The sequence below is a fragment of the Notolepis coatsorum genome (genome assembly GCF_963971535.1).
Source record: "Notolepis coatsorum genome assembly, chromosome: 14".
NCBI lineage: Eukaryota > Metazoa > Chordata > Actinopteri > Aulopiformes > Paralepididae > Notolepis > Notolepis coatsorum.
The window spans coordinates 101,956,652-101,984,118 of NC_140178.1; the positions used below are offsets into that span (position 1 = coordinate 101,956,652).

A 27,467-nucleotide genomic window follows, 5' to 3' on the forward strand; every position below is an offset into this window, starting at 1 on the left:
GGAAACCGTCATGAAATCATTGTAGTCATATTGTTTATTTTATTTATTGATCTTTTCCCCCCTCCTTTTTCCTCAGTTTTTCTCCCATCCCAATGTTAGTAGTTATGCCAATTCCCAATCCCCTTCCTGGTCGCTGCGCACCTACCCCCCACAGTCGGTCTGGGAGAGTGGAGGCTATCACGTGCTTCCTCCGATACACGTGTAGCCAATCAACCGCTCCTTTTCACCTGGCAGCGTGGACTCTCACTTAGAGGGTGTAACGTGTGGAAGGATCACACTACCCCCCTTAGATCCTATCCTCGCTGAGCAGGCGCCCCGACCGAACTGTAGGAGTCGCTGTTTACAACGACCAGGACCCACCCATCAGCTTTCCCACCCCCAACACTGCCAATTGTGTTAGTGTGAACGACCAGCCAAGCTGATAGCAATGTGGAGAGCTGGGCTCGAACCCAGCATCTCCTGCATTGGTGGCGAGCGCCTTGCCCACTACACCACCTATTGTAGTCATATTGTAGTCTTTTAGTCTTATTAACTAAAAGATTTTAACAAAATAAAAAGCAGCAGCACTATTGCATAACTGAGTCATGTTTGCTATGCATTTCTTTCTTTAGGGGAGTAGGACATTTGTTTCACAGTTTTAGCATGATGTTTTATAGATGGCTAGGTTAAACACAGGTTTTTGTTTTTAAGAGGGGGGGTTTGATTTGATTGAAGTTTATTTCAAGTATGCAACACAACAAACAAACATCAAGTACAGATATGGCCTTAAGCCGTTCAAATAATAAATGTATAATATTTTTTTTAAATAATAATAATCTAAAAGAACCGATAAGAGTATCGATAAAGTGGGCGGCTACGTGGCGTAGTGGGCAAGGCGCTCACCACGGATGCGGAGACGCTGGGTTCGCCTGTTCGAGCCCAGCGCTCCACATTGCTTTCAGTTTAGCTGGTCGTTCATACTAATACACATTGGCCGTATTAGGGGGAGGGAAACTGATGGGTGGGGATCGGGCGTTGTGGACAGCGACTCCTACAGGTCGGTTGGTGCGCCTGCGCAGTAGAATCAGGAAGTGTCGGGGGCAGCGTGAGCCTCCCACGCGTTACTCCTCGCCACTGAGAGATCGAGCTGCGCAGGTGAAAAGATGCGACTGCTGTTACCTCAAGTACCGGAGGGGACTTGTGCTATGTATGACTTAGTCCAGTGATTCCCAACCTGGGGTCCGCGGACCCCTGGGGGTCCGCCAGGGGGTCCGCCAGACCACAGATGATTTGAGTTTTTTTCTTTTTTTTTTTTTTTATCATCAGAAGCATGAATAGTCTCTCCACTACAATAAAAAAATAAAGATAAATAAATAAACATCTAGACATGATTTTTGAATGTTAACAGTAGGCTACCGGGTAGCCGCTAAAACGCGAATCAGTTGACTGTATCACTTTCTGTATCACGCTAGTTAACTTTCTCGGCTCGTCTGCAGTCAGCCGCCAGAGGCGAAAATGTGTGACAAACGAAAAGGAGATGATGGCAGCTCATCTGCAAAAAAAGTTAGGACCTACAGCAATCGCGAAAATTACATCACCATGGGCTTCACTGAGGGACCAGACAAACGACCTGAGTGTGTGATTTGTGGAGAAAAGTTGGCAAACTCGAGCCTGAAGCCCAGCAAGCTGAAGAGACATCAGGCGTCTAAGCACCCAGAAACCATTGGGAAGGATCCAGACTTTTTTCGGAGGAAAGAACAGTCTCTCAAGGCGAACAAGCCTGTTGATGTTAGAGTAGCGTGGAGCAGGGGTGGCAGTGATTTACAGAAGGCTACCGAAGCCTCCTTTGAGTGTTCGCTTTTAATTGCAAAAGCAAAGAAACCGCACAATATTGGCGAGCAGCTCATCAAACCAGCCTGCATCAAAATGGTTTAGAAACTGTGCGGCCCACAGGTGGCGGATAAACTAAAATCAGTACCACTCTCGAACAATGTAGTGAAATACCGAATTGATAAGATGTCAAGTGATTGCGAGCAGCAGCTGTCAGAAAAGCTTAGAAAGGGTCCATTTGCCATACAACTTGATGAAACTACAACTGTCGCAGACGAGGCTGTGCTCATCGTTTATGTGCAATATATTGAAAATGAGGATCTGAAGCAGGACATTCTCATGTCAGTCAACCTTACTACCACCACTCGAGGTGAGGATATTTTTACTGCAGTGGATTCTTACTTCATTCAACATAAATGCAAACCGTTCACCATTAGGGCCTGATTTGAGAGGATGAATACAGGATTTGAATATTGGCCAAAATTTTGAAATACATAAGGTGCAAGATTAGATTTGTTGATTGAAGGCACAAGTCAAAGAAGCATAGTGGGTCTAATTATGATGCATATGCCTGTGTATAAGCAGTTTGTTATTAAAATGAAAAAAAAAAGGTATTAAACCCAGCTAGGACAGATTCTCTCTGCTACTGATTGGAATTTCCTGTCTCATATTTAGTTTAATTTGTTGCATTGATTTGTTCCATAAATGCAAACCGTTCACCATTAGGGCCTGATTTGAGAGGATGAATACAGCATTTGAATATTGGCCAAACATTTTGAAATGCATATGGTGCAAGATTAGATTTGTTGATTGAAGGCACAAGTCAAAGAAGCATAGTGGGTCTAATTGTGATGCATATGCCTGTGTATAAGCAGTTTGTTATTAAAATGAAAAAAAAAAAAGTATTTTATGGTATCTTATTAGGAGGGGGTCCGCGAATTTCATCAGAGATGTTTGGGGGTCCCTGGGGGGAAAAAGGTTGGGAACCACTGACTTAGTCCACATTGCAGCCGGCTTGTGGGAGGCAAGAAACAGCGTCCGTGACAGGGGAGGGTTTAATTGGATGATGCAAAATTGGGATGGGAGAAAAATATAGAAAATGGGAGAAAAAGTGGATAAAAAAAAAAGAGTATCGATAAAGTACCGAACCGTTAAGCAGTATCGACAACAACAACTGAGGAGCTCCAGCCCCCTCTACCTCCTCACCACCTCCTCCTCACCTCTCCGCAGGGGCTCCTTGCCCTTGAAGGCGACGGGCATGACGAGGAAGCGCACGTGGGCCACGCGCTCCCACTGCCGCAGCACGCGCACCGTCCAGGTCCCGGGCCGCAGGGGGCGCTGCAGCGGGGGCTTGTACTGGGTGTACTCCGCGTCCACGTCCACGCTGATGTCGTAGGACGCCGCCACCACCTGCGCCGGGTCCACCCACACCACGGTGGCCGTGAGGTTGGGCCCGCGCGCCCACTTCTGCACCGCCACCGGCTCGTCCAGCGGGCCCATCACCCCGCCGTGGTTCCGGAAGATCCTCTCCTTGGGGTCCCACTCCGTGCCGATCTGCCGGAGAGAGAGAGAGGCGTGTCGGTCGCCGAGTCGTCCCGTTTACATTTTAGTCGTTTAGCTGGAGGCTTTTAAAACCCTTTCACTGCCACACGACAGCCGGTTAACCCTTTCACTGTGACAATACAGAAGGTTAGCCCTTTACTATCGCACAACCGACGGCGATGCTCCATCATTAGCATCATTAGCTCCGAGCATCGCCGTCGGTTGTGTGATAGTAAAGGGCTCACCTTCTGTCGTGTGGCAGTGAAAGGGTTCATCCAAAGGGGTTGACATGTTGTGTACAACGAGTCAGCAGGAGGGAAGGGTACAACTCTGTGTGCAACACTGTGCTACACTCTTTAGTATAGAGACATATTAGCACAGTAGGTAGTAACATAGGCACAGTAGATTACTTGGTAGCAAAGTGCATGATCGTAAAAAAGACGGTATTTATTTTTATTTTATTCATTTTAAATGTTTTTACGTTTTAAACCTTTTTATTCTTAAGTTTTTATTTCATTTATTTGAATGTTTTCATGTTTTAAACCTTTTATAAAAAAAATTCCTTTCCTTTCGCTGTGAAGCACCTTGATATCTCTCAGAGTTTAAAGTGTGCTATATAAATTAAATGTATTATTCTTATTATGATGACATAAAATATATATATATATATATATATATTCTGATATTGTTTGATGTTGTGTGTTTTTAGTTGACAGCGGAAAATTGCGGCGGGTTTCAGCTGTTTCCCGACTGTGGTGCGAAGTTTGTTCCACTGTTGTGGACCGCAAATAGCCTGCTCCTCTTTGATGACCACCCCCCCCAGGAGCTCGGATAGGAGTGGGTCTCAGGCGGCCAGAAGACGCAGAGCGTAGGGGTCTTGAGGGGGTGTAGATAGTTAAGAGACCATTGACCGGAGGTAGGAGGGAGGCGTTCGCCTCGCTGCACGGTACGCCAGGTCAAGGACCTTGAGGCGGATTCGTGCGGCAATGGTTCTGTAACTGTAATCTGTAACTGTAATTGCCATGTAGTTATCCTTGGTCTGAAACCAAGGTGAATTCACTTGAGTTAATGAATCGGCACTATACCTCCACTAGAGCCTCTTCTCAGTCTGCGGGTTGAACAGCAGGGTATCGTGAGCTAATCCAAGCAGCACATTTTAATCTCGACTCGATGGAAACCCAAATGACCCTGCACACCGTGTTACAACATCGTGGCTAAAAGGACTGTGTGTAACTAGGAGGGATATGAGGACTGTGTGTAACTAGGAGGGATATGAGGACTGTGTGTAACTAGGAGGGATATGAGGACTGTGTGTATGTGTAACTAGGAGGGATACAAGGACTTTTACCATCCCCCAGCCCCTTTCGAAGGCCACTTCGGTGGCAGGTGTGACGATGATGAACAACAACAGCCGATCAATCTAGGCCTTGTTTGCCATTTAGCTACAGCTGGTGAGGCAAGTGGCTATCGATGAGACGAGTGGCTTCTCTCCCACAACCTTGATCTTAACTCAATGGCCGCCAACAACGATTATACTCGTTATTGGCCGCCAATCGGTGAACGCCAACAACGAGTATACTCGTTATTTGATCGTTATTTCTTTTATTCGATATTTCTATTCATTACAGGCCCACTGACTCGGGGTTAACATTGGGAATCGCATTGAGAATGCCTAGGTGCAATACCGGCCGCATCAGGCTAGATGGCGGTATCGAGCACCCTTTCTACCCTTGTATCTTTCTCTGTGAGACGGCCCCAGGTCTCGGGTTTCATTTTTCCTTGTCGGGCGAGGCGAGCGGTTCTCAAATATTCCCGATCCATATGTTATGGTGGGTTATGCCGTGGACCAAATGGACATTGGATGTACCAGATGGCGATCAAACAATTGGAATATTATTTTTGGAATACTCCCGATCACAGGTAAGGACGATTTGACGTAAATGTTTGCTTGATCCTGCAATGCTTTTATACCGATCGGGCTGATAAGCGTTTTTAGTGTTCAATACGAATGCCGTTACTGACAATCAAATAATCAGAAACAACCCCCCCCCCCCCGCCTTTCATGCATTCATGATGGAACATAATACCTTATGATATAGATTTGATTTCGGGATAATAGCGTGTACAGGCAAGAAACGACAACGTCTATAGTGGAATTGACGTGTACGGCTATAACTCAGCATTTAAGGAATTACCCTAGACCGCTCTAAAACCATACTTATTCACCACGGTATAACACGGGAACGTATGGATGGAAAAATCTATTATTTTTCACATATTGAACGATAGGTGATGTCAAATGGGCCATAGTATTGTATCCATAGCTATAATATAAAATATAGTTATAGCTCTACAAACAAGGTGATGCAGTCCTATCTTTTAAAGCGTGGCAGTGCTAGAGCGGGGGCCCGACTAATCCCCGGCAGTCAATGAGTTAAGGGGAACATCACGCAAACGAGTGGCACGGTGTAGTGCAGTGCTTCTCAAACTTTTTCTGTCAGGCCCCCCTTTGGCGGACCAAAATATTTTGGGCCCCCCCCCCCCCCCCCAACAAAATAGTCATGAATTGGCCCTATATTTTGTTTTCAGAGCTGTCATGGATGAAAAGCCAGCTTCACACAGATACTGTATGTGGTGCTGAATGGTATCAACACCTTAACTGCTGCATCATGAGATACTTGGTACTCAGCACCACACTCTGAAACTAGCTCTCTGGGTGGTATCAGATGAGATTTCAAAGAGTTCTTCCAAGAGTTTGGATGGAGATGTGTCAGGAAGCTTTGTCTCAATGTTATCTGTAAAGGTTTTTTTTTATCCAGAGTAACTTGGTGATCCTTTTCTGTGTTTTATTAAATAATGATTTTCAGATTTTGAGAAATGGTATTTTCATGGAGAACAGTGCAGCTGCAACAGATAGCACTTTAGTGATAATTTTCTCAATTTTCTCGTCTCTTTAATAAATCTCAAGGCCTCCCCTGTCATGCCTCTGCGCCCCCCCTGGGGGGCGCACCCCCCACTTTGAGAAACACTGGTGTAGTGAAAGGGTTAAGCTTCTGTAGTGGTAGTGAAAGGGTTAAGCTTCTGTAGTGTGGTAGTGAAAGGGTTAACCTTCTGTAGTGTGGTAGTGAAAGGTTAACCTGTAGTGTGGTAGTGAAAGGGTTAACCGTCTGTAGTGTGGTAGTGAAAGGTTAACCTTCTGTAGTGTGGTAGTGAAAGGGTTAAGCTTCTGTAGTGTGGCAGTGAAAGGTTAACCTTCTGTAGTGTGGTAGTGAAAGGGTTAAGCTTCTGTAGTGTGGTAGTGAAAGGGTTAAGCTTCTGTAGTGTGGTAGTGAAAGGTTAACCTGTAGTGTGGTAATGAAAGGGTTAAGCTTCTGTAGTGTGGTAGTGAAAGGTTAACCTTCTGTAGTGTGGTAGTGAAAGGGTTAAGCTTCTGTAGTGTGGGGTAGTGAAAGGTTAACCTTCTGTAGTGTGGTAGTGAAAGGGTTAAGCTTCTGTAGTGTGGTAGTGAAAGGGTTAAGCTTCTGTAGTGTGGTAGTGAAAGGTTAACCTTCTGTAGTGTGGTAGTGAAAGAGTTAACCTTCTGTAGTGTGGTAGTGAAAGGGTTAACCGTCTGTAGTGTGGTAGTGAAAGGTTAACCTTCTGTAGTGTGGTAGTGAAAGGGTTAAGCTTCTGTAGTGTGGCAGTGAAAGGTTAACCTTCTGTATTGTGGTAGTGAAAGGGTTAACCATCTGTAGTGTGGTAGTGAAAGGGTTAAGCTTCTGTAGTGTGGTAGTGAAAGGGTTAAGCTTCTGTAGTGTGGTAGTGAAAGGGTTAAGCTTCTGTAGTGTGGTAGTGAAAGGGTTAACCTTCTGTAGTGTGGTAGTGAAAGTGCTAACCTTCTGTAGTGTGGTAGTGAACGGGTTAACCTTCTGTAGTGTGGTAGTGAAAGGTTAACCTTCTGTAGTGTCGTAGTGAAAGGGTTAAACTTCTGTAGTGTGGTAGTGAAAGGGTTAAGCTTCTGTAGTGTGGTAGTGAAAGGGTTAACCTTCTGTAGTGTGGTAGTGAAAGGTTAACCTTCTGCAGTGTGGTAGTGAAAGGTTAACCTTCTGTAGTGTGGTAGTGAAAGGTTAACCTTCTGTAGTGTGGTAGTGAAAGGTTAACCTTCTGTAGTGTGGTAGTGAAAGGTTAACCTTCTGCAGTGTGGTAGTGAAAGGTTAACCTTCTGTAGTGTGGTAGTGAAAGGTTAACCTTCTGTAGTGTGGTAGTGAAAGGTTAACCTTCTGTAGTGTGGTAGTGAAAGGGTTAAACTTCTGTAGTGTGGTAGTGAAAGAGTTAACCTTCTGTAGTGTGGTAGTGAAAGGGTTAAGCGTCTGTAGTGTGGTAGTGAAAGGTTGTGTTGTAGTGAAGGAGTTAACGTTCTGTAGTGTGGTAGTGAAAGGTTAATCTTCTGTAGTGTGGTAGTGAAAGGGTTAACCTTCTGTAGTGTGGTAGTGAAAGGGTTAAGCTTCTTTTTTTTATCCACTTTTTCTCCCCATTTTCTATTTGTCTCCCATCCCAATTTCGTATATCCAATTCTCCCCTCCCCTGTCTTGAACGTTGCTAGACCATGCCTCCCACAGGTCGGCTGTAGTGAGGATAGAAGCCTTGCATCACGTGTCCCCTCCGGTACACGAGGAGGCAGCCTGTCGCATCTTTTCACCGCAGCAGCTCAAACTCTGTGGCGAGGAGTAACGCGTGGGAGGCTCACGCTGCTTCCTGCTTCCGTCGCACCGGCGTCACCAAACCGACCTGTAGGAGTCGCTGTCCACAACGTCCAATCCCCACCCACCGGCTTTCCCACCCTCTAACACTTGCCAATTGTGTTAGTATGAACGACCGGCCAGCCGGTAGCAACGCCGAGAGCTGGGCTCGAACCCAGCGTCTCCTGCATTAGAGGCGAGCGCCTTGCCCACTGCGCCAATCAGCCGCCCTAAAGGGTTAAGCTTCTATAGTGTGGTAGCGAAAGGTTAAGCTTCTGTAGTGTGGTAGTGAAAGGTTAACCGTCTGTAGTGTGGTAGTGAAAGGGTTAAGCTTCTGTAGTGTGGTAGTGACAGGGTTAATGATCAACAGATTCCGTGCATCAAACCTTAAAAGACAGACGTCTCCTGGACCTTCTCAGATAAGCCCCAGCGACGGCCTACGACCTCATGTGGACTCACCTCCAGGTTCTTGAGTCTCTCGAACTCCTTCAGGTTTTTCTCCAGCACCAGGGTGGCCTGAGGCACCGCCCACATCTCCACCGTCTCCCTGACCTTTGACCCCGGGTTTTGGACTTCCTGGCGCACCAAGTATCCCTGGAAACGGTCGTCGTAGAAGTACAGGTGTACCGACACGGGGTAGCCCACTGGCTCGTACCTGCACAGGGGGGGTCATCTTGCGTTTAAAGAAACTCCCATGGTTACTTGCCCACTAGTATTCAGAGCAGGACTCCGACAAGAGCTGAGATCAGGGTTTCCGTTAGAATATTTTTTTTGCCGGTCTGAGTGTCCGGTAGATTTCAATCTACCGGACAAATGGGATCAATTCCGGTCAGAGTTTATTGAGCTTAAAAACAATTGATAGGCCTATATAAAGAATGACATCCTCAAGGCATTTATAATATTTTAACTTAAAACTAGGCTACTTTTGCGTATATACAGACATTAATATATTCCAAATAAAATAAGTCCCTCGAGACTTCGTGCTGCTGCCGACTTGAGGTGTCGGTGGGCAGTCTGCCCGACATTAATAAACAGCAGTCTGTTATAATCACATTTTTATGAGCTAACGAATTCCGTTATATTGGACATTTGTATTAATTATATCAAGCGAAGAACTGAGAAATTTGGCAGAGAGAGACGGCAACATTATCGTGGGTTTGCGTGATGTATATCTCCACCTCCCAACGACTTGGTGCTGGTCATAATGTCCGGTGAAAATAATTCCCTCTAAGCACAATTTGATTATTTGAATTGTATTAAAGGGGAAATATCTTATAAATGGCCTTTTTGAGTGTTTAGCATTGTTTCCTAGATATGTGAACTTATATTAATATGATCTATGTCTCTAATTCTCATATTGGCGCATTCTTCCAATTCTCCTCTCACAATATTCACCCTGACTGAACTGAGTCATCTGAAAATGTGATGATTTGTGATGTCAGAGAGACACCGCTGCATGATAATGGCGAGGTACAAGATGAGCTGCACACAGTGGCTGGAGCCCAGGCTCAAAACGACTCGAGATCTTGAGGAAGAAAAATGCTGTTTTTGAGGACTTGATTAGAAATACAAAACAATGAATAAAAAAAATATATATATTACAGATGTGTTCCATAGACTCACAGGAATTGTGTAAAAGTGCCCAAATAGTGAAAGAAATAGTAAAATAGTTCCCCTTTAAAATAGGCTAAAATTAAATAGCCTATGCGATGAACAAAACAATCATTACATTTGTTTCATCGTTGCTTCACCAAGCAGGTCTAATAATGACAACGCTGTTGTCAGCGGGAGCTTGCTGCTGCTAGATTTGCGAGATGCATGCAGCTGCAGACCAGCGGTGTTTTCAGGTCCGGTCTGGGGACCGCTGAGCAGCGCCCCCCACCCAACAGCTGAATTGCCAATGGCTGAATTGGAGTACTGCACTGTGCCGGCACATCTGGTGGGTTCTGTGGCTCTGCAGCTGCATGCTTTTCGCAAATCTAGCAGCAAGCTCCCGCTGACACAGCGTTGTCATTATTAGACCTGCTTGGTGAAGCAACGATGAAACAAATGTAATGATTGTTTCGTTCATCGCATAGGCTATTTAATTTTAGCCTATTTTAATACAATTCAAATAATCAAATTGTGCTTAGAGGGAATTATTTTCACCGGACATTATGACCGGAGAGATTAAATATGTCGGACTTCAACAGATTTTGCCGGTCAAATACCGGTAATTACCGGACAACGGCTGAGATATGGACAAAATCTTCTATCACGATATGGGTAATATCATATCTCAATAAAGATATATATCACTATATAGTACTTTTTCTGTAAATTAGATGAAAGAATTGTCTTTACAAAATAACTACATGCCTCATGTGGCTGCTTTTTGATGATCCTGTGAACTAATACAAATGAAAGTGTTTGTTATTCAAGCCCACATGTAGAGAACGTAAAACGTGGTTTGAATTATGTAAAATACTGCTGTAAAACGTGGTTTGAATTATGTAAAATACTGCTGTTAAGCCGGGTCTGAATGATGTAAAAGACTGCTGTAAAGCAGGGTCTGAATGATGTAAAAGACTGCTGTAAAGCAGGGTCTGAATGATGTAAAAGACTGCTGTAAAGCAGGATCTAAATGACGTAAAATACCGCTGTAAAACATGGTTTGAATGACGTAAAATACTGCTGTAAAGCAGGGTCTGAATTATGTAAAAGACTGCTGTAAAGCAGGGTCTTAATTATGTAAAATACTGCAGTAAAGCAGGGTCTGAATGATGTAAAATACTGCTGTAAAGCAGGTTCTGAATGATGTAAAATACTGCTGTAAAGCAGGGTCTGAATGATGTAAAAGACTGCTGTAAAACGTGGTTTGAATGATGTAAAATACTGCTGTAAAGCAGGGTCTGAATTATGTAAAAGACTGCTGTAAAGCAGGGTCTGAATTATGTAAAATACTGCTGTAAAGCAGGGTCTGAATGATGTAAAAGACTGCTGTAAAGCAGGGTCTGAATTATGTAAAATACTGCTGTAAAGCAGGGTCTGAATGATGTAAAATACTGCTGTAAAGCAGGGTCTGAATGATGTAAAATACTGCTGTAAAGCATGTTCTGAATGATGTAAAATACTGCTGTAAAGCAGGTTCTGAATGACGTAAAAGACTGCTGTAAAGCAGGGTCTGAATGAAGTAAAATACTGCAGTAAAGCAGGTTCTGAATTACGTAAAATACTGCTGTAAAGCAGGTTCTGAATGATGTAAAATACTGCTGTAAAGCAGGTTCTGAATGACGTAAAAGACTGCTGTAAAGCAGGGTCTGAATGATGTAAAATACTGCTGTAAAGCAGGTTCTGAATGATGTAAAAGACTGCTGTAAAGCAGGGTGTGAATTATGTAAAATACTGCTGTAAAGCAGGGTCTGAATTATGTAAAATACTGCTGTAAAGCAGGGTCTGAATCATGTAAAATACTGCTGTAAAGCAGGGTCTGAATGATGTAAAAGACTGCTGTAAAGCAGGGTCTGAATTATGTAAAATACTGCTGTAAAACAGGTTCTGAATGATGTAAAATACTGCTGTAAAGCAGGGTCTGAATTATGTAAAATACTGCTGTAAAGCAGGGTCTGAATGATGTAAAAGACTGCTGTAAAGCAGGGTCTGAATTATGTAAAATACTGCTGTAAAGCAGGGTCTGAATGATGTAAAATACTGCTGTAAAGCAGGTTCTGAATGACGTAAAAGACTGCTGTAAAGCAGGGTCTGAATGATGTAAAATACTGCTGTAAAGCAGGTTCTGAATGACGTAAAAGACTGCTGTAAAGCAGGGTCTGAATGATGCAAGACTGCAGCTTTCCCCCCGACAATGGCAATAGAATAGAGACGATAGAGGTAAATCTCTATTTTATTGCACTATTTTACTCTTTATTTTATGTGTATCAGTGATAATCAAACCGTAAACGAAGAGGCCTGTTAATATGTTAGATCCTAATATGAAAAACTGTGATTTAATGTTCGGTTTTACCTTGACTTTATCTATTTCGCTGCAGTCTATTTTATGCTCATTCTATGTCTGCACTTTATGCATTGCTCTTGATCTGCCAATTTGGTGCTAATTTTATGCCTGCCTTTTCTTCTTACTGCTGTGAAGCACTTTGAGCTGCAATTCTTGTATGAAAGGTGCTATACAAATAACGTTTATTATTATTATCATATCACACAGCCATAGAACAGACTCTCCCAACATTCTAGACGTGAAACCACGGGCCTACCTGCAGGTCTCCACATTGCTCTGCGTGGTCTCCAGACTCCTGAGGCCCAGGCGGAAAAAGGAGGTGTAGGCGGTGAGAGCCACGTCGGCGAGGGAGCCCACTCCGTCCGCCTTCTCAAACAGGTTCTCCCAGTAGGCCTTGATGGACACGGTGCCCGGGGCGTAGTGGCCGTACAGGTGGGTGTCCAGGATGTCTATGGCCTCCTGGTTCACCGTGGACTCAAACTTACGAGCAAAGAACGTGGGTCGGGTCAATTGCTGGGGATGGAATGAGAGAGAGAGAGCGAGAGTTTGTTATAAACTGTCACAAGAAAATATGTTGCCGGGCTTTCCCAAAACAATGGTATAGGGATGCAGCACCACCATGTGTTTGAAAAAACAAAAACCTTTTTTCTTTTTTATTATTTTAATAAACATGCCGTGAAAGCCTGGGGTCAGCTTAGAAACAGAAATATCATTGTCTAACATGATTGCTCGGTCCCTCTGTGTGTGTGTGCGTGTGCGTGTGTGTGTTCATGTTCAACGTTAAACTACTGTGCAACCTTATACATTAAATAAAAAACATATTTGGAACTTGCCCTTGTGTTTGCGATTTTATTGAAATTATGTTTTTAAGATGCAGGAAATCACAGCAAATGGATTTCTGTATTGCTAAAAATGTTGCCTACGGGACGGGGGGCACAGCCCCCCTCTGGACCCCCCCTTACTTGTGACTCTGCACCATCTTGTTTGAAAATCATGGGGGGAAATCCCTGAAGACTTTCTACTTTGGGAGGAAACGGGTCAACTCTGTGTACTATTGTATTAGAAGACTGCAGTTGGTGAATGAAAAACGTTTTCTGTCCCTATTCATGAATGATAAACAGACACACTAGAGCAGATTTCCTCATGGCCGAAAGGGAAACGGGACTCAACGAGAACGAACAAACGTTAGCGCGACTGTAGCTCCACACCACCCCGCCCCCGGCTGGGCGACTCACCTGGATCCTGATGAGGTCTTGTGGCTTGAAGTCGTTGGGCGAGCAGCCGCACCAGTCCACGATGTGCTTGTACTGACACTTGCAGCCCAGCTTCCGGTTCCAGTTGGTGACGCGCAGGTTGTTGTCCACCAGCGAGTCGCACATGTGGCTGTTCCCCAGCACCGTGTGGAAGAAGGACTGGGGGGGGGGGGGGGAGAGGACAGGAAGGTTAATGTGGCTGTTCCCCAGCACCGTGTGGAAGAAGGACTGGGGGGGGAGAGAGAGGACAGGCAGGTTAATGTGGCTGTTCCCCAGCACCGTGTGGAAGAAGGACTGGGGGGGGGAGAGAGGACAGGCAGGTTAATGTGGCTGTTCCCCAGCACCGTGTGGAAGAAGGACTGGGGGGGGAGAGAGAGGACAGGCAGGTTAATGTGGCTGTTCCCCAGCACCGTGTGGAAGAAGGACTGGGGGGGGAGAGAGGACAGGAAGGTTAATGTGGCTGTTCCCCAGCACCGTGTGGAAGAAGGACTGGGGGGGGGAGAGAGGACAGGCAGGTTAATGTGGCTGTTCCCCAGCACCGTGTGGAAGAAGGACTGGGGGGGGAGAGAGGACAGGCAGGTTAATGTGGCTGTTCCCCAGCACCGTGTGGAAGAAGGACTGGGGGGGGAGGAGAGGACAGGCAGGTTAATGTGGCTGTTCCCCAGCACCGTGTGGAAGAAGGACTGGGGGGGGGAGAGAGGACAGGCAGGTTAATGTGGCTGTTCCCCAGCACCGTGTGGAAGAAGGACTGGGGGGGGAGAGAGGACAGGCAGGTTAACCCTTTCACTGCCACACGACAGCCGGTTAACCCTTTCACTGTGACAATACAGAAGGTTAGCCCTTTACTATCACACAACCGACGGCGATGCTCCATCATTAGCATCATTAGCTCCGCGGATGCGGAGCTAATGATGCTAATGATGGAGCATCGCCGTCGGTTGTGTGATAGTAAAGGGGTAACCTTCTGTCGTGTGGCAGTGAAAGGGTTAATGACGAGGAAGAAATTCAGCAACACTGAATTGTCACCATAGAGCACAAGTACAGTACTACGAAAAGAGGTTTGGCGATCCAACCAGAGTGCAAATGTTGGATGCAAGTTCGTAATGGTTAACTGAACAGTGATATGATATACGATACATTTATTTATATTGCGCAACCCTCAACCAATAGTTACATCGGCCCGGGGCGCATCCCGGGAGAGAAAGAGAAACAAAAAAGACAGGAACAACACGAAAACAGAAAGAAAATACATGCAGGCCAACCAATCAGATAGAGAACAGACAGACCATAATACACCACACATACAACAATACAAAAAACTAGCTCATGGATTGTTTATGGCGAACAGGTGGGTTTTGAGCATGGCCTTAAAGGTCCGTAGAGTGCTTGCAGATTTCAGGTTGAGTGGGAGCTCGTTCCAGAGGGTCGGTGCTGCGACTGTCGAGGCCCGGTTTCCCTTCGTCGCCAGTCTTGTGTGGGGAATTTAAGGCAGATTTGGTCGGTTGATCCGAGGGATCTGGAGCCGGCCGATTGGACGAGGAGTACTTTTATGTAGGCTGGGGGGCGATACCGTTTATGGCTTTGTATGTGAACATAAGGATCTTGAAAATGGGCGGCTGAGGTGGCGCAGTGGGCAAGGCGCTCGCCACTAACGCAGGAGACGCTGGTATCGAGCCCAGCTCTCGGCGTTGCTACCAGCTGGCCGGGCGTCATACTAACACAATTGGCAAGTGTTAGAGGGTGGGAAAGCCAGTGGGTGGGGATCGGACGTTGTGGACAGCGACTCCTACAGGTCGGTTGGGTGAGGCCGGTACGGCGGAAACAGGAAATATCGGGGGGCAGCGTGAGTCTCCCACACGCTACTCCTCGCCACTGAGAGTTCGAGCTGTTGCGGTGAAAAGGGGACACGTGATGCAAGGCTTCTATCCTCACTACAGCCGACCAGTGGGAGGCATAGTCTAGCAACGTTCAAGACAGGGGAGGGAAGAATTGGAAACACGAAATTGGGATGGGAGAAAAATAGAAAATGGGGAGAAAAAGTGGATAGAAAAAAAAAGGATCTTGAAAATGAATGAGTTGTTTTACCGGTAGCCAGTGTAGGGATACAATACAGTAGTCATTCAGCGATACAGTACACAATAGTATCGTCCGCATACAGATGGTCAAGATGTAGAAACAATATCATTAATATACACTAAATAGTGAAAAGGACAGGACCCAACACTGAACCTTGTGGAACACCTTTAGTTATGGACAAGAATTCTGATTGAGCAGGGCCCAATTTCAAACACTGACGCTTAGAAGATTAGATTAGATTAAAATGTATTGTCGTCATGCAAGTACAACGAAAAAGAGATTTGGCATTCAACCAGAGGTCAAATGTAACAGTAAAGTGCAACAATAATATACAATGTACAGTGGATTAAACTGGCTATATATAAATTAGTACTACTGAGTAAGAGTGTTAATCAGATGCATGTACAGAGTTGAAATATAATATGTACAATGATACAGATATAAAGACACTATGGTAGTAAGTCATACTGGTCAGCAGTGTAACTAGTAAGAGTAGGTAAGGGATATGTACAGATATAGATATAGTAACTAGTAAGAGTAGGTAAGGGATATGTACAGATATAGATATAGTAACTAGTAAGTGAAGGTAAGGGATATGTACAGATATAGATATAGTAACTAGTAAGAGTAGGTAAGGGATATGTACAGATATAGATATAGTAACTAGTAAGAGTAGGTAAGGGATATGTACAGATATAGATATAGTAACTAGTAAGCGTAGGTAAGGGATATGTACAGATATAGATATAGTAACTAGTAAGAGTAGGTAAGGGATATGTACAGATATAGATATAGTAACTAGTAAGAGTAGGTAAGGAATATGTACAGATATAGATATAGTAACTAGTAAGAGTAGGTAAGGGATATGTACAGATATAGATATAGTAACTAGTAAGAGTAGGTAAGGGATATGTACAGATATAGATATAGTAACTAGTAAGAGTAGGTAAGGGATATGTACAGATATAGATATAGTATCTACAGATAGACTACAATAGACTTTTAATGTTAAACCCAACGTGTTTCGGCTGACGTGGCACAGGGGCGACAGTGGCTCAGGAGGTAGAGCAGTCGCCTGGCAATCCGGAGGTTCCCGGTTCGATTCCCGCTCCTCCCGGGCAGCGTGTCAAAGTGTCCTTGAGAAAGACACTTAACCCCTAATTGCTCCCGATAAGCATGTTGGCACATTGCATGGTTGCCTCCGCCGTCAGTGTGTGAATGTGTGAGTGAATGGGTAAAATGTGAGTAACAAATTGTAAAGCGCTTTAGATAAAAGCGCTATATAAAAAAGCAGCCATTTACCATTTACGTGGCCTTTGTAGGAGTTACATAATGAGAACAAAGCGAATGATTTATGAAAAGGAGGCGTACATAGAACATGGCCACCTAAGATAAAGAAATATATGCCAGAATCTCACAACTAATTGAGTGCATCCAATTAAGTATACATCCGTTTCTGTACAAGGCCAATATTGTTGATCTTCCACGCTACAACACTTTAATTACTGGATTGGAGCTCTGGACCTCATCACACTCACTCTGGTGATCGGCTTAATACACTTAAGGTCCTCAGAGTTTGCACTGAATTAGGAGGATCTGCTTTTAGCTTATGTGCCCCCAACATGTGGAATGTATTACAATGCACTTTAATAAAACTCAATACATAGTATCTATTGGTCAGTGTAAATCTTTAATAGCAAACCACTTCACCACAGTCTGCAATTGTTTTTTTTTGTATTCATCATGTGTTGTATTTCTCGACGTCATTGTAAATGAGAGCTTGTACTCAATGATCCTTACCAGATTAAATAAATATTGAATGAATGAAAGTGAAAGTCTGAAGTAGGCATCTTTGCAGATTAGAGCCTTAACACTTTCAGTGCCACGGTTCCGGTGCCACGGAAACCCCTTGCGTGCCACCACCCACTTCAATGACAGAGCTCTCATATTTGCGAACGCATAAACTATATCTTAAATTATGGCTATGTGTCTAATATGGCCGTCGCTTATCAATGACTTGTTTGCAGTCAACATTGTCGAAACGGATAATTATTATTATTATAATTTATTTTTTTTTAAATCGGTTCATTTCAGTTTATACCATTTTGAAAAATGCTAGTTTTAGTTCCAGAAAAAAATAAAGATTCTGTGATAAACGCCCTTTACTGGAATACACAAAACACGTTGTAATTTTTCGGCCTATTTATAAATAGTTTTCAAATAAACGCTAGATTATCAATAGTATATGTGTACGTATGCACGCTATAGAAGCGGGCTGAAAAATCGATTATCTTATTTCCTGATCGCACACACACACACACAGACATACACACATATGGCACACGCTGATATATAAGTGAAAATAGCTCTGATTATCCCAAGACTGGTAAAATAGATTCCTTACCTCAGATCAGATGTTCTCCAAAAAGATTATTCTAATTCCTGATCGCCATTCCAAATATCGATCGCGTTTATTGATCTAACGCTGGGTACTGGAAACACACATTCTCCGCTGTTCTGGTGGTGGGCGATTACTTGGATCGTCTCTGGTTACTTGTCTGACAAGTAAAATGTGGAAGCAGGACTTTTTTTCCCTCCATGTTCGAGTTCAGACAGATCCCCACTGGTAACGTGAGGCTAGATTGATGAAAAATGTATGGATAAATTATTAGATAGTTATTAAAAAAATAACGATCGTCGGTGGCACTCAACGGTTGGCATGAACTAACGAGAAATCTCGTCGCTGGCACACAAAGTGTTAAGACATAATATCAAACCAAACTGTTGGGCAGTAGGTGTGGTTAGTGGTTTAACCTCTGAACAGGTTGGGGGACGTATACGCCCGACGTGCGTGCACTTTGCGCGCGTGTAGCGGCTCGGGCTGCATTTTTCAGCGAACATATAAATTACAGTTGGAAAGATCCATTTGTTGCCGTTGGAACGCCACCTCACTCGACCAAATCCGCGCCTCGGTTCTCGAGTTACATGACGATATGTCAGGCGAGCGTCTTTTTACGCACCGCGTGTCAGATGACCACCCGAGACACTCCCGAACTGCCAATCATCTGCTGATGGCAATAATTATTGGTCAGCGTTGTAGCCAATGAGTGTACATTTCCAACGACACGTGGGGTGGTGCGAATAAGGGATCTAGGTGAAAGTTGACTAAACGAAAACCAGAAGTCAATCAGACTGAACAAACAACGGTGGATGAGGAAATGGATTTGAGAGCCTTTTTTTTTTTTTTTTAACGCCGGTTATACTCCGACGTCTCTCAAAGACCCATTTCTGAACGGATTTTTATTAAATTTGGACCTGTACTACATAAGACTTCAGGCTATGGAACCGCAGTGTTTTCCAGCGTATACCTCTATGCTGGCATATTGGAATATGGAATCTTGCAACCACTAAGAATACCTGCTATGTCCAGTTCCTACTACAGAACGAAGGGTGTACCACACGAGTCAAAGTAACCTTTACTATCCCTGCAGGGAAATTCATTCATAAATTGTGGTCCGTGCAAGAAAACGACAATATAACTCTTTTTAAAAAGACAGACCCTCACCCTCCGAGCCATGAAAAACGTTTGCCATTGCATTTTCTTGACTCATCATTGACCATCAACGTATCGTCAAATTCCACACCTGGGTGTCTGCAGGTGGAGACTCTCTGCTACAGTGAGCGGGACATCAGATTTCTTTGGTCTCAAATCTATCAACATACCTTTACGTTTCATAATGGCAACTTGAGATATTTTTTGTTACACCATTGTATGACATTTTCAGCCTCCTTCCCGAAGCTCACGAGGGGAGAGTAATCAGATTTTAAACCCAGACTGCGCACTAATTAGTGAGGCCCTACACCCACTGCGGTCCTCTGGGGCTTCCTGTGCTTGTGGATCTTGAGGAGGATAAGGAGTCCAACTTGCTGACTGCGTGCCAGTAGGACATTGTTTAGCCATGAGATTAGCTCAGGGCTCACACCCCAGATCCAGCAGCTTTGCCAGCCAGCAGGGGAGGCTGTATCATAGCGCGTTGAATGCACTGTTCATCAAGGCGATGGGACACAATCGTGACCAAGGCTGCATGCTTCAAGGTGCTTCAAGGTGCTCCAAGGTGCTTCAAGCTGCTTCCAGGTGCATCAAGGAGCTTCAAGGTGCTTCAAGGTGCTCCAAGGTGCTTCAAGGACGCCGTTGGCGATCGTCACACAAGGAGGAAGCCCTCCAAGTCAATCCCCATGTTTGGAGCAAAGACTCTGCATTTGCCAGGTTTTTCTGTGAGGCAACTCAAGCAGGACTGGCGGTAGTCCAGTACTGAACAGAAGCCCATAGCTGACTGCATGCAACTAAGACATTGTTCAGCCATAAGATTAGCTCAGGGCTCACACACCAGATCCAGCAGCTCTGCCAACCAGCAGGGGAGGCTGTATCATGCGCGTTGTGTTGAATTCACTGCTCAAATTGATGAACACAATTGCAACCAGGCTGCCTGCTTCAAGGTGCTCAAGGATGGCGTTAAAGGAACAGCCTAGCTTAGCGTCATTCACTGGAAGTAGGTGTGCCAGTGTAGCCTAATACAACTCCAAAACGTTCCTGTAAACATGTTGTGACCCGTGTATTTACCACGTGGAGAATATATTTTTTTTTAAATACATTTGTTTTCTAAGCAGATATATACTCAAACTATTTTTTGCCGAACCACTGCTGCCTGGGCGCAGTGATTTAATCACCTAGTAAAAAGGCTTGTTGTGTTTTGAAATATGGCTTCCGCCCGGCGAGCCACTAAATGCTGTACTGAACTCTGATTCCATTTGGCACGGCATGGCACGCCAGCGGCTCTACTTCCTTAGGCGTCTGAGGAAGTTCAAAGTGAGTCAGAAGATCTTAAAGAACTTCTACTTTCTTGATTCAGAACAATTTGATCATGGATGAACAAAACATTCAATGTGAATGGTTGATTTGAATTTCAAGGACTTTTTAAGCACCTTGTTAATATCTTTTTGGTGTAAGGAATTTCAGGCCTTTACTTCTTTTGGTAAAAAAATAAAGCACTTCAAGGACCTTGTGCGAACCCTGCCTCCTGGTTTGGGAATTGCACTGCACATGACCGCAGCAGACTGCTTCCCACTCGCCAGGACATTTACACCAAGCATTGCAGGGCCATGGCTAAGAGAATAGTCTAAATCTGTAGCCACCCAAACAACTGCCTCTTTGCACTGCTGCGGTCAGGCAGGCACTCTCGTAAAAAAATAAAATAAAAACGTTGTATATTGCTGTTGCACTTTACTGTTACATTTGCACTCTGGTTGGATGCCAAACTTAATTTGATTGTACTGTACTTGTGCTGTATGATGACAACACATTTGAATCTAATCTAAAATCACTCATAAAACTCTCAAGTGAACTCTGTGAACCCTTCTGGCACGGCAGTCTTGGCACCTCCAGGGCCTGGAGACTGAGGCCCTGTCCACACGCACGCAGGGTGCTATGTAACAGAGCCTTAATGTGCGCGGTTGCACTGTTCGCCCACACGCAACCGGGGTTTTGGAACACTGCAACAGTGTCCTTTCACAACCGGTGTCCAGGGTGAAGTTTTGTGCGCATCCCGGTTGCAGTGGCTGCGTGTGGACATAGAAACCGAGGTTATTTCCAGTGTTTACAGCAGAGCTGTCCCAAGTAGCGTTATATGAAAATGATTGTAACAAACTTTTGTTCGAAACGTATCGTCTGTGTTGAAGAGTGCTGTGATTGACTGATGATGTCTGTTGTTGCATTCCTGACCTGACGCTGAGTAAACCTGTAGCTGCGGCTAAACTAAGCTCATGTGTTGTCAAGTTATTGTTATAAGGAACCCAGTCCAGACTGCATCCCCTTAACAATTGTTTGTATTGAGCCGTATTGTATTGTACCCATTCTGCAATGTGTTAAATAACGTTTTCATCCATTAATTCTACTAGCGTTAATGTTACTACTTTATTATTACGTTAGCACGTAAGCTAACAAAAAGCTTTTTGTGAGACTAAACTCCGCTCTTGGTGGTAAATTGTGTTGATGTTGGTTTTGTTTCATCAACAAATGAGGCAGAACACACAGTGAATGTATCCTTTTTTGTTTATTGCACGTTGTTCTAGCTGCAAACTGTAGAATTGTTTGGCTGTGAGCAAGGAGGGATGTTTGTGTTCCAGGCTTCAGTTCAGTTTCCGGTATTAATGATAAACCCTTCTGATTGGTTGAAATGGCCTTCATGTTTGAACTACATCGCCACCTACTGCTTTGGCATTGTACTACATGTATATACGTCACTCAGTGCGGGGTTTAAACCACGTCGTGTGGACAGTTTTAATTAAAAAAATAAAAAATAAAATAAAAACTGTGTCAAAAATACCCGTGATCGTGTGGACTGGGCCTGAAGGGCAGTCTTGGCACCTCCACCCCCCTGGAGGCCTGGAGACTGAAGGGGCGGTTCTGTATCGGGCCGTTACCCTCCGTACGGAGAGAGGCGTTGGTGGGAACGGCCCTGTACAGCGACAGACATTAGGCTCGTGTATCAAGCCGCCTCTGGAGACATCGTGACAGGCGTGTCCTCACTAGGGTTGGGTACCCTTCACATTTGAACCAGTACCTGTGAAACGATACCGGTACCCAGCTGTACCTTTTTCGGTACTTTAGTCTAAAAATGTAATCTACCTACCTCAGTTGTATAACAAAAATTCCAAACTTCAAATTATTTATTATCATTATTATTTATTTAGAACAATTTGTTAATATATATATAATATTGCAGCGAGCGTTGTCTGCATCTAGCTTTGTAAAGTGTAACCACACTTGCGGCCGTTTTTCGGCTTGCCATTTTTTTTTTTTTTTACCGAAATGTGGGACCGGTGGATCTCATGTCAATCGGTACTCTGTAGTAACCGACGTGATTCGGTCGATAACCCTCAACCCTTAAAAGTACCGGATTCGGTATCAGTACCCATCCCTAGTCCTCACCTCGGCAGGGAGCAGGGCGTAGGTGTAGAACTGCTTCAGCCCCGACACCAGCTCGTCCTGGGACGTGATGACGTACTCCACGAAGCGGCGGGTGAGCGAGAACCAATCGGAACCCCCGGAGACCTCCAGGCCCTCCGGGATACCTCGCTCGCCCAGACGCCACATGTGGTCGTCGCACTCGTGGAAGAGACGGTCCAGACCTTGTTTCTTTATGAACCTGGAACAGAAGTCATTTGAATAAGCTTTATTTTATTGATATTTAGAGACTCTTACGGAAAACAGCGGAGAGGGGTTGCAAATACAATACAAAGTGGAATTGTATTCATGGGAATTCCTGGCATGAATACCAATAGAGGACGATCGATAATGGAAAGGGCTGCGACGATTGGAAATCATTTTCATAGCAATCATGATAAGCGGCCGATTATCTCCGCATGAGGTGCCTCGTATTTAGCATCAGCAGAATGACATCTTTTACATGTTTTGCCACTAGACCCGTCTTTCGTGTGTGTGGGCGTTGTGCGCCGATACGAGGAGGCAAAGATGACCGGATTCTAAGACCCCATTAAATCAAAGCCCGTTCCTGATGGAAATGAGCAGCTAAAAAGACCCAGACGGTGGGGGAGAGCTGTGAACTAGGGACGGGCGCGAGTAATCCATGAGTCCAGTATTCGCCGTTTCAACTGAACTCGAGTGGTTTTTGAGGGAGCTAGATTGAAACAGAAAACTGGCTTTGAAATCTCACTCAGGAAGCTGGAAGCTGTGGAGCATGGGGCAGTACACTTTAACGTTACCGCGAAAGGTTTGGTAGCTTAGCGGTATCCAGCGGTCGGTTATAGTGTTTGTGCATTTCCAAATTGTGCCGACAACACGTCGCCCACTTTGCGTAGCGTTCATAGACTATTAATATACGGACACGCCGTTCCGTGAGCATAGAGACCTGCTGCAGACCAGAGTGGAGGTAATGTCATTATTACAAACGGGCAACAGACTGTTTTGACTGACAACACACATTAAGCATCGGGCATATTGCTGTGCATTGTAATGTCCGCGGAGCGAGACATAATCAAATCGGTAGTGTGTGTGTGTGTGTGTGTGTGTGTGTGTGAGACTCAGCACAATATCTCGTTATTGCCGCTACCATGCGCTTTAAGATGTGTTCTAAAAATAGATTTCCTAAACAATTACTGGAGCATGGCGGCTACGTGGCGTAGTGGGCAAGGCGCTCGCCACGAATGCAGAGACGCTGGGCTCGCCTGGTCGAGCCCAGCGCTCCACATTGCTTTCAGTTTAGCTGGTCGTCCGTACTAATACACATTGGCCGTATTAGGGGGTGGGAAACTGATGGGTGGGGATCGGGCGTTTTGGACAGCGACTCCTACAGGTCGGTTGGTGCGCCTGCGCAGTAGAATCAGGAAGTGTCGGGGGCAGCGTGAGCCTCCCACGCGTTACTCCTCGCCACTGAGAGATCGAGCTGCGCAGGTGAAAAGATGCGACTGCTGTTACCTCAAGTACCGGAGGGGACTTGTGCCATGTATGACTTAGTCCACATTGCAGCCGGCTTGTGGGAGGCAAGAAACAGCGTTCGTGACAGGGGAGGGTTGAATTGGATGATACGAAATTGGGATGGGAGAAAATATAGAAAATGGGAGAAAAAGTGGATAAAAAAAAAAAAATTACTGGAGCACTACTCAAGTAATTCATGAGTAAGACCTGACTGCTGCTCATCCCTAACTAGAGTGCTGATCTGGGAAGACATGACTGCTGCTCATCCCTAACTAGAGTGCTGATCTGGGAAGACCTGACTGCTGCTCATCCCTAACTAGAGTGCTGATCTGGGAAGACATGACTGCTGCTCATCCCTAACTAGAGTGCTGATCTGGGAAGACCTGACTGCTGCTCATCCCTAACTAGAGTGCTGATCTGGGAAGACATGACTGCTGCTCATCCCTAACTAGAGTGCTGATCTGGGAAGACATGACTGCTGCTCATCCCTAACTAGAGTGCTGATCTGGGAAGACATGACTGCTGCTCATCCCTAACTAGAGTGCTGATCTGGGAAGACATGACTGCTGCTCGTCCCTAACTAGAGTGCTGATCTGGGAAGACATGACTGCTGCTCATCCCTAACTAGAGTGCTGATCTGGGAGGACATGACTGCTGCTCATCCCTAACTAGAGTGCTGATCTGGGAAGACATGACTGCTGCTCGTCCCTAACTAGAGTGCTGATCTGGGAAGACATGACTGCTGCTCATCCCTAACTAGAGTGCTGATCTGGGAGGACATGACTGCTGCTCAGAGGCTCCGCTCACCGGGCGTTCTCTCTCCCGTGGGACTTGAGGAAGTTCTTGTCTCGGTGTTGCGACAGGAACGCCACCAGCTCATCATTGGTCCTGTGAGGAGAGGAAGTGTGAGGAGGAGGAGGTGGAGGAGGAGGAGGAGGAGGAGGAGGAAGAGAAGAGCAAGAGGAAAGAAAAACTTGGTTGATGATAATAAAATTCTGACTGAGGGAGCGAGAGAGAGAGAGAGAGAGAGAGGAGGGTAAATGTGATGACTTTCCCCTCGGTTGCGACTCCGGGGCAGGGTTCGGAGGGCGGAGGCTTGTGCATCCGAGCGTTCCCAGTTTATATTCACCCTCGGGACGGTTCAGGAGGATTGGCCGCCGCTTTGATAGGGGGCTCAGAGCGCGCCCTCAGGGTTACAGCCAGAGCTGATCGACAAGAAAGAGCGCTTTACTGCCGCCTCTATGCGTCAGGCGACCAAAACGGTCTATTTAGTGAAGCTACCAGAGGGGGGGGGGCTTTTCATCTGGCAACAGCACTGAGAGTTTCCTTTATCTTGTAGCCGTGCGAGTCACTGAGTCACGGTGGGTTCAATAGAGCAAGCGGGTCAAATCCCCGAGCGAGCGGGACTGAAGGGGCCAAGCTTGCAGAACGAGAACTAATCAACACCGTCCACAAAGTGGTGTCTGGTGAAGGTGTCCTAGATAGATACACTACACTGCAAAAGTAGCATCACATGATATCAAGCAATTATTATCGAGTCAAATAAATACACTTAACATAATTCACAATATAGTCAAGCTACTAGCCAACTTTTTTAAATAACTACCGTCTGGAAAAACTAAAAACAACTCCGTGTTTGACAGCACTGCTGTAGTTATAACACCAGTGTACTAACTGTACTGGTATAAAGCAGAGTGGTTATAACACCAGTGTACTAACTGTACTGGTATAAAGCAGGTTATAACACCAGTGTACTAACTGTACTGGTATAAAGCAGGTTATAACACCAGTGTACTAACTGTACTGGTATAAAGCAGAGTGGTTATAACACCAGTGTACTAACTGTACTGGTATAAAGCAGGTTATAACACCAGTGTACTAACTGTACTGGTATAAAGCAGGTTATAACACCAGTGTACTAACTGTACTGGTATAAAGCAGGTTATAACACCAGTGTACTAACTGTACTGGTATAAAGCAGGTTATAACACCAGTGTACTAACTGTACTGGTATAAAGCAGGTTATAACACCAGTGTACTAACTGTACTGGTATAAAGCAGAGTGGTTATAACACCAGTGTACTAACTGTACTGGTATAAAGCAGAGTGGTTATAACACCAGTGTACTAACTGTACTGGTATAAAGCAGGTTATAACACCAGTGTACTAACTGTACTGGTATAAAGCAGAGTGGTTACAACACCAGTGTACTAACTGTACTGGTATAAAGCAGAGTGGTTATAACACCAGTGTACTAACTGTACTGGTATAAAGCAGGTTATAACACCAGTGTACTAACTGTACTGGTATAAAGCAGGTTATAACACCAGTGTACTAACTCGGGGTTCCCACAGACATTGCAAAATGATGAAATTCAATGACTTTCACTTTTCCAATCACTATTTTTGAAAAAAATCTGCTCCAATATTTATGGCTTAAAAACCAATTTCCGACAATTAGTTACACTTTAGATTTAAGGTATCAAGGACTTTTAAAGCACCTTGTAATTTTTGTTGCCGTTTTCAAGGAATTCCAGGCCTTGAATTTTTTTTGTTAAGAATCAATAATAATAATAATAATAATAATACATTCGATTTATAATGCACTCTATATCTGGAAACAAAGTCTCAGAGTGCTAAAAATAAGATGTGTTTGACAGGCAGCACTGCTGTAGAGAATCAAGCACTTTAAGCACTTCAAGGACCTTGTGCGAACCCTGCTAACTGTACTGGTATGAAGTAGGGATGGGACAGAATATTTAATCCCATATCTACATTCGATTTTCATAGACAATAAAAAATTTAATTAAAATAAAAAAAATTAAGCAAACCATTCTTATTTCATTCCTTTTTATATTTAGAGGCAGCCTAATTTTCATAGCCTAATTTATCTAAAAGATGCACATGCTACAGTTTCTTTATTAAAACCGGTTGATAGAAGTTGATAGAAGTGCCAATATTCTATTAAAAAGAATAACTGAATTTTACTGAAACTGAAAATTTTAACTGAATTCAAACTGAAACAAAAAATAACAATAAACTTTTCTTTTTTTGGGGGGGAGGGGGTCGAATATTGGAATATTCGATATTATGAAAAACGAATATTCAAATAGCACTTTTGCTAGAAAGTCCCATCCCTAGTATGAAGCAGCGTGGTTACAAACAACACTAACCTGGTGGGGAAGTCGGTGGCGCTGAGGTTGATGAAGAAGTCCCACTTCCAGTCTAGCATGGCGAGCAGGTCCTGCATGCTGTGGAGGTAGGCCTTCAGCAGGCTGGCGCCGCCCCAGATGGTCACCATGCGCCAGGGCGTGGCGCGCACGTTGGGGTACTGCTGGGCGATCTGCAGCACCTCCCGGTGAAGGTAGTTGGACCGCTGGAGGAGTTGAATGAATGAATGAATGAATGAATGAATGAAGTTTATTTTACGGTCGGTCTTGTTTACAGACAAATCAAACACACCCTTGTGGACTTGCAAAAAAATTAAAAAATTAAAATAGGAAATCACAAATTTACATATTCAAGGCAAGCTCACACACAAAATCCAAAATCCAACAACCGAAAAAAGGAATAGGCTGAAGC

At 44.6% G+C, this 27,467-nt stretch overlaps 1 protein-coding gene across 1 annotated transcript in view; it reads right to left on the reverse strand.

Moving 5' to 3' along the window:
• Positions 1-27,467, reverse strand: part of xylt2 (xylosyltransferase II) — a gene marked incomplete at its 5' end in the record, with an annotated part of 60,889 nt that overhangs the window by 1,086 nt on the left and 32,336 nt on the right. Inside the window, 7 exons of the mRNA XM_084328806.1 lie at positions 3,030-3,363; positions 8,529-8,724; positions 12,320-12,576; positions 13,299-13,475; positions 22,381-22,597; positions 24,694-24,774; positions 27,059-27,261. Coding sequence (XP_084184932.1) covers positions 3,030-3,363; positions 8,529-8,724; positions 12,320-12,576; positions 13,299-13,475; positions 22,381-22,597; positions 24,694-24,774; positions 27,059-27,261 — 1,465 coding nt within the window. The remainder of the gene's footprint in view (positions 1-3,029; positions 3,364-8,528; positions 8,725-12,319; positions 12,577-13,298; positions 13,476-22,380; positions 22,598-24,693; positions 24,775-27,058; positions 27,262-27,467) is intronic.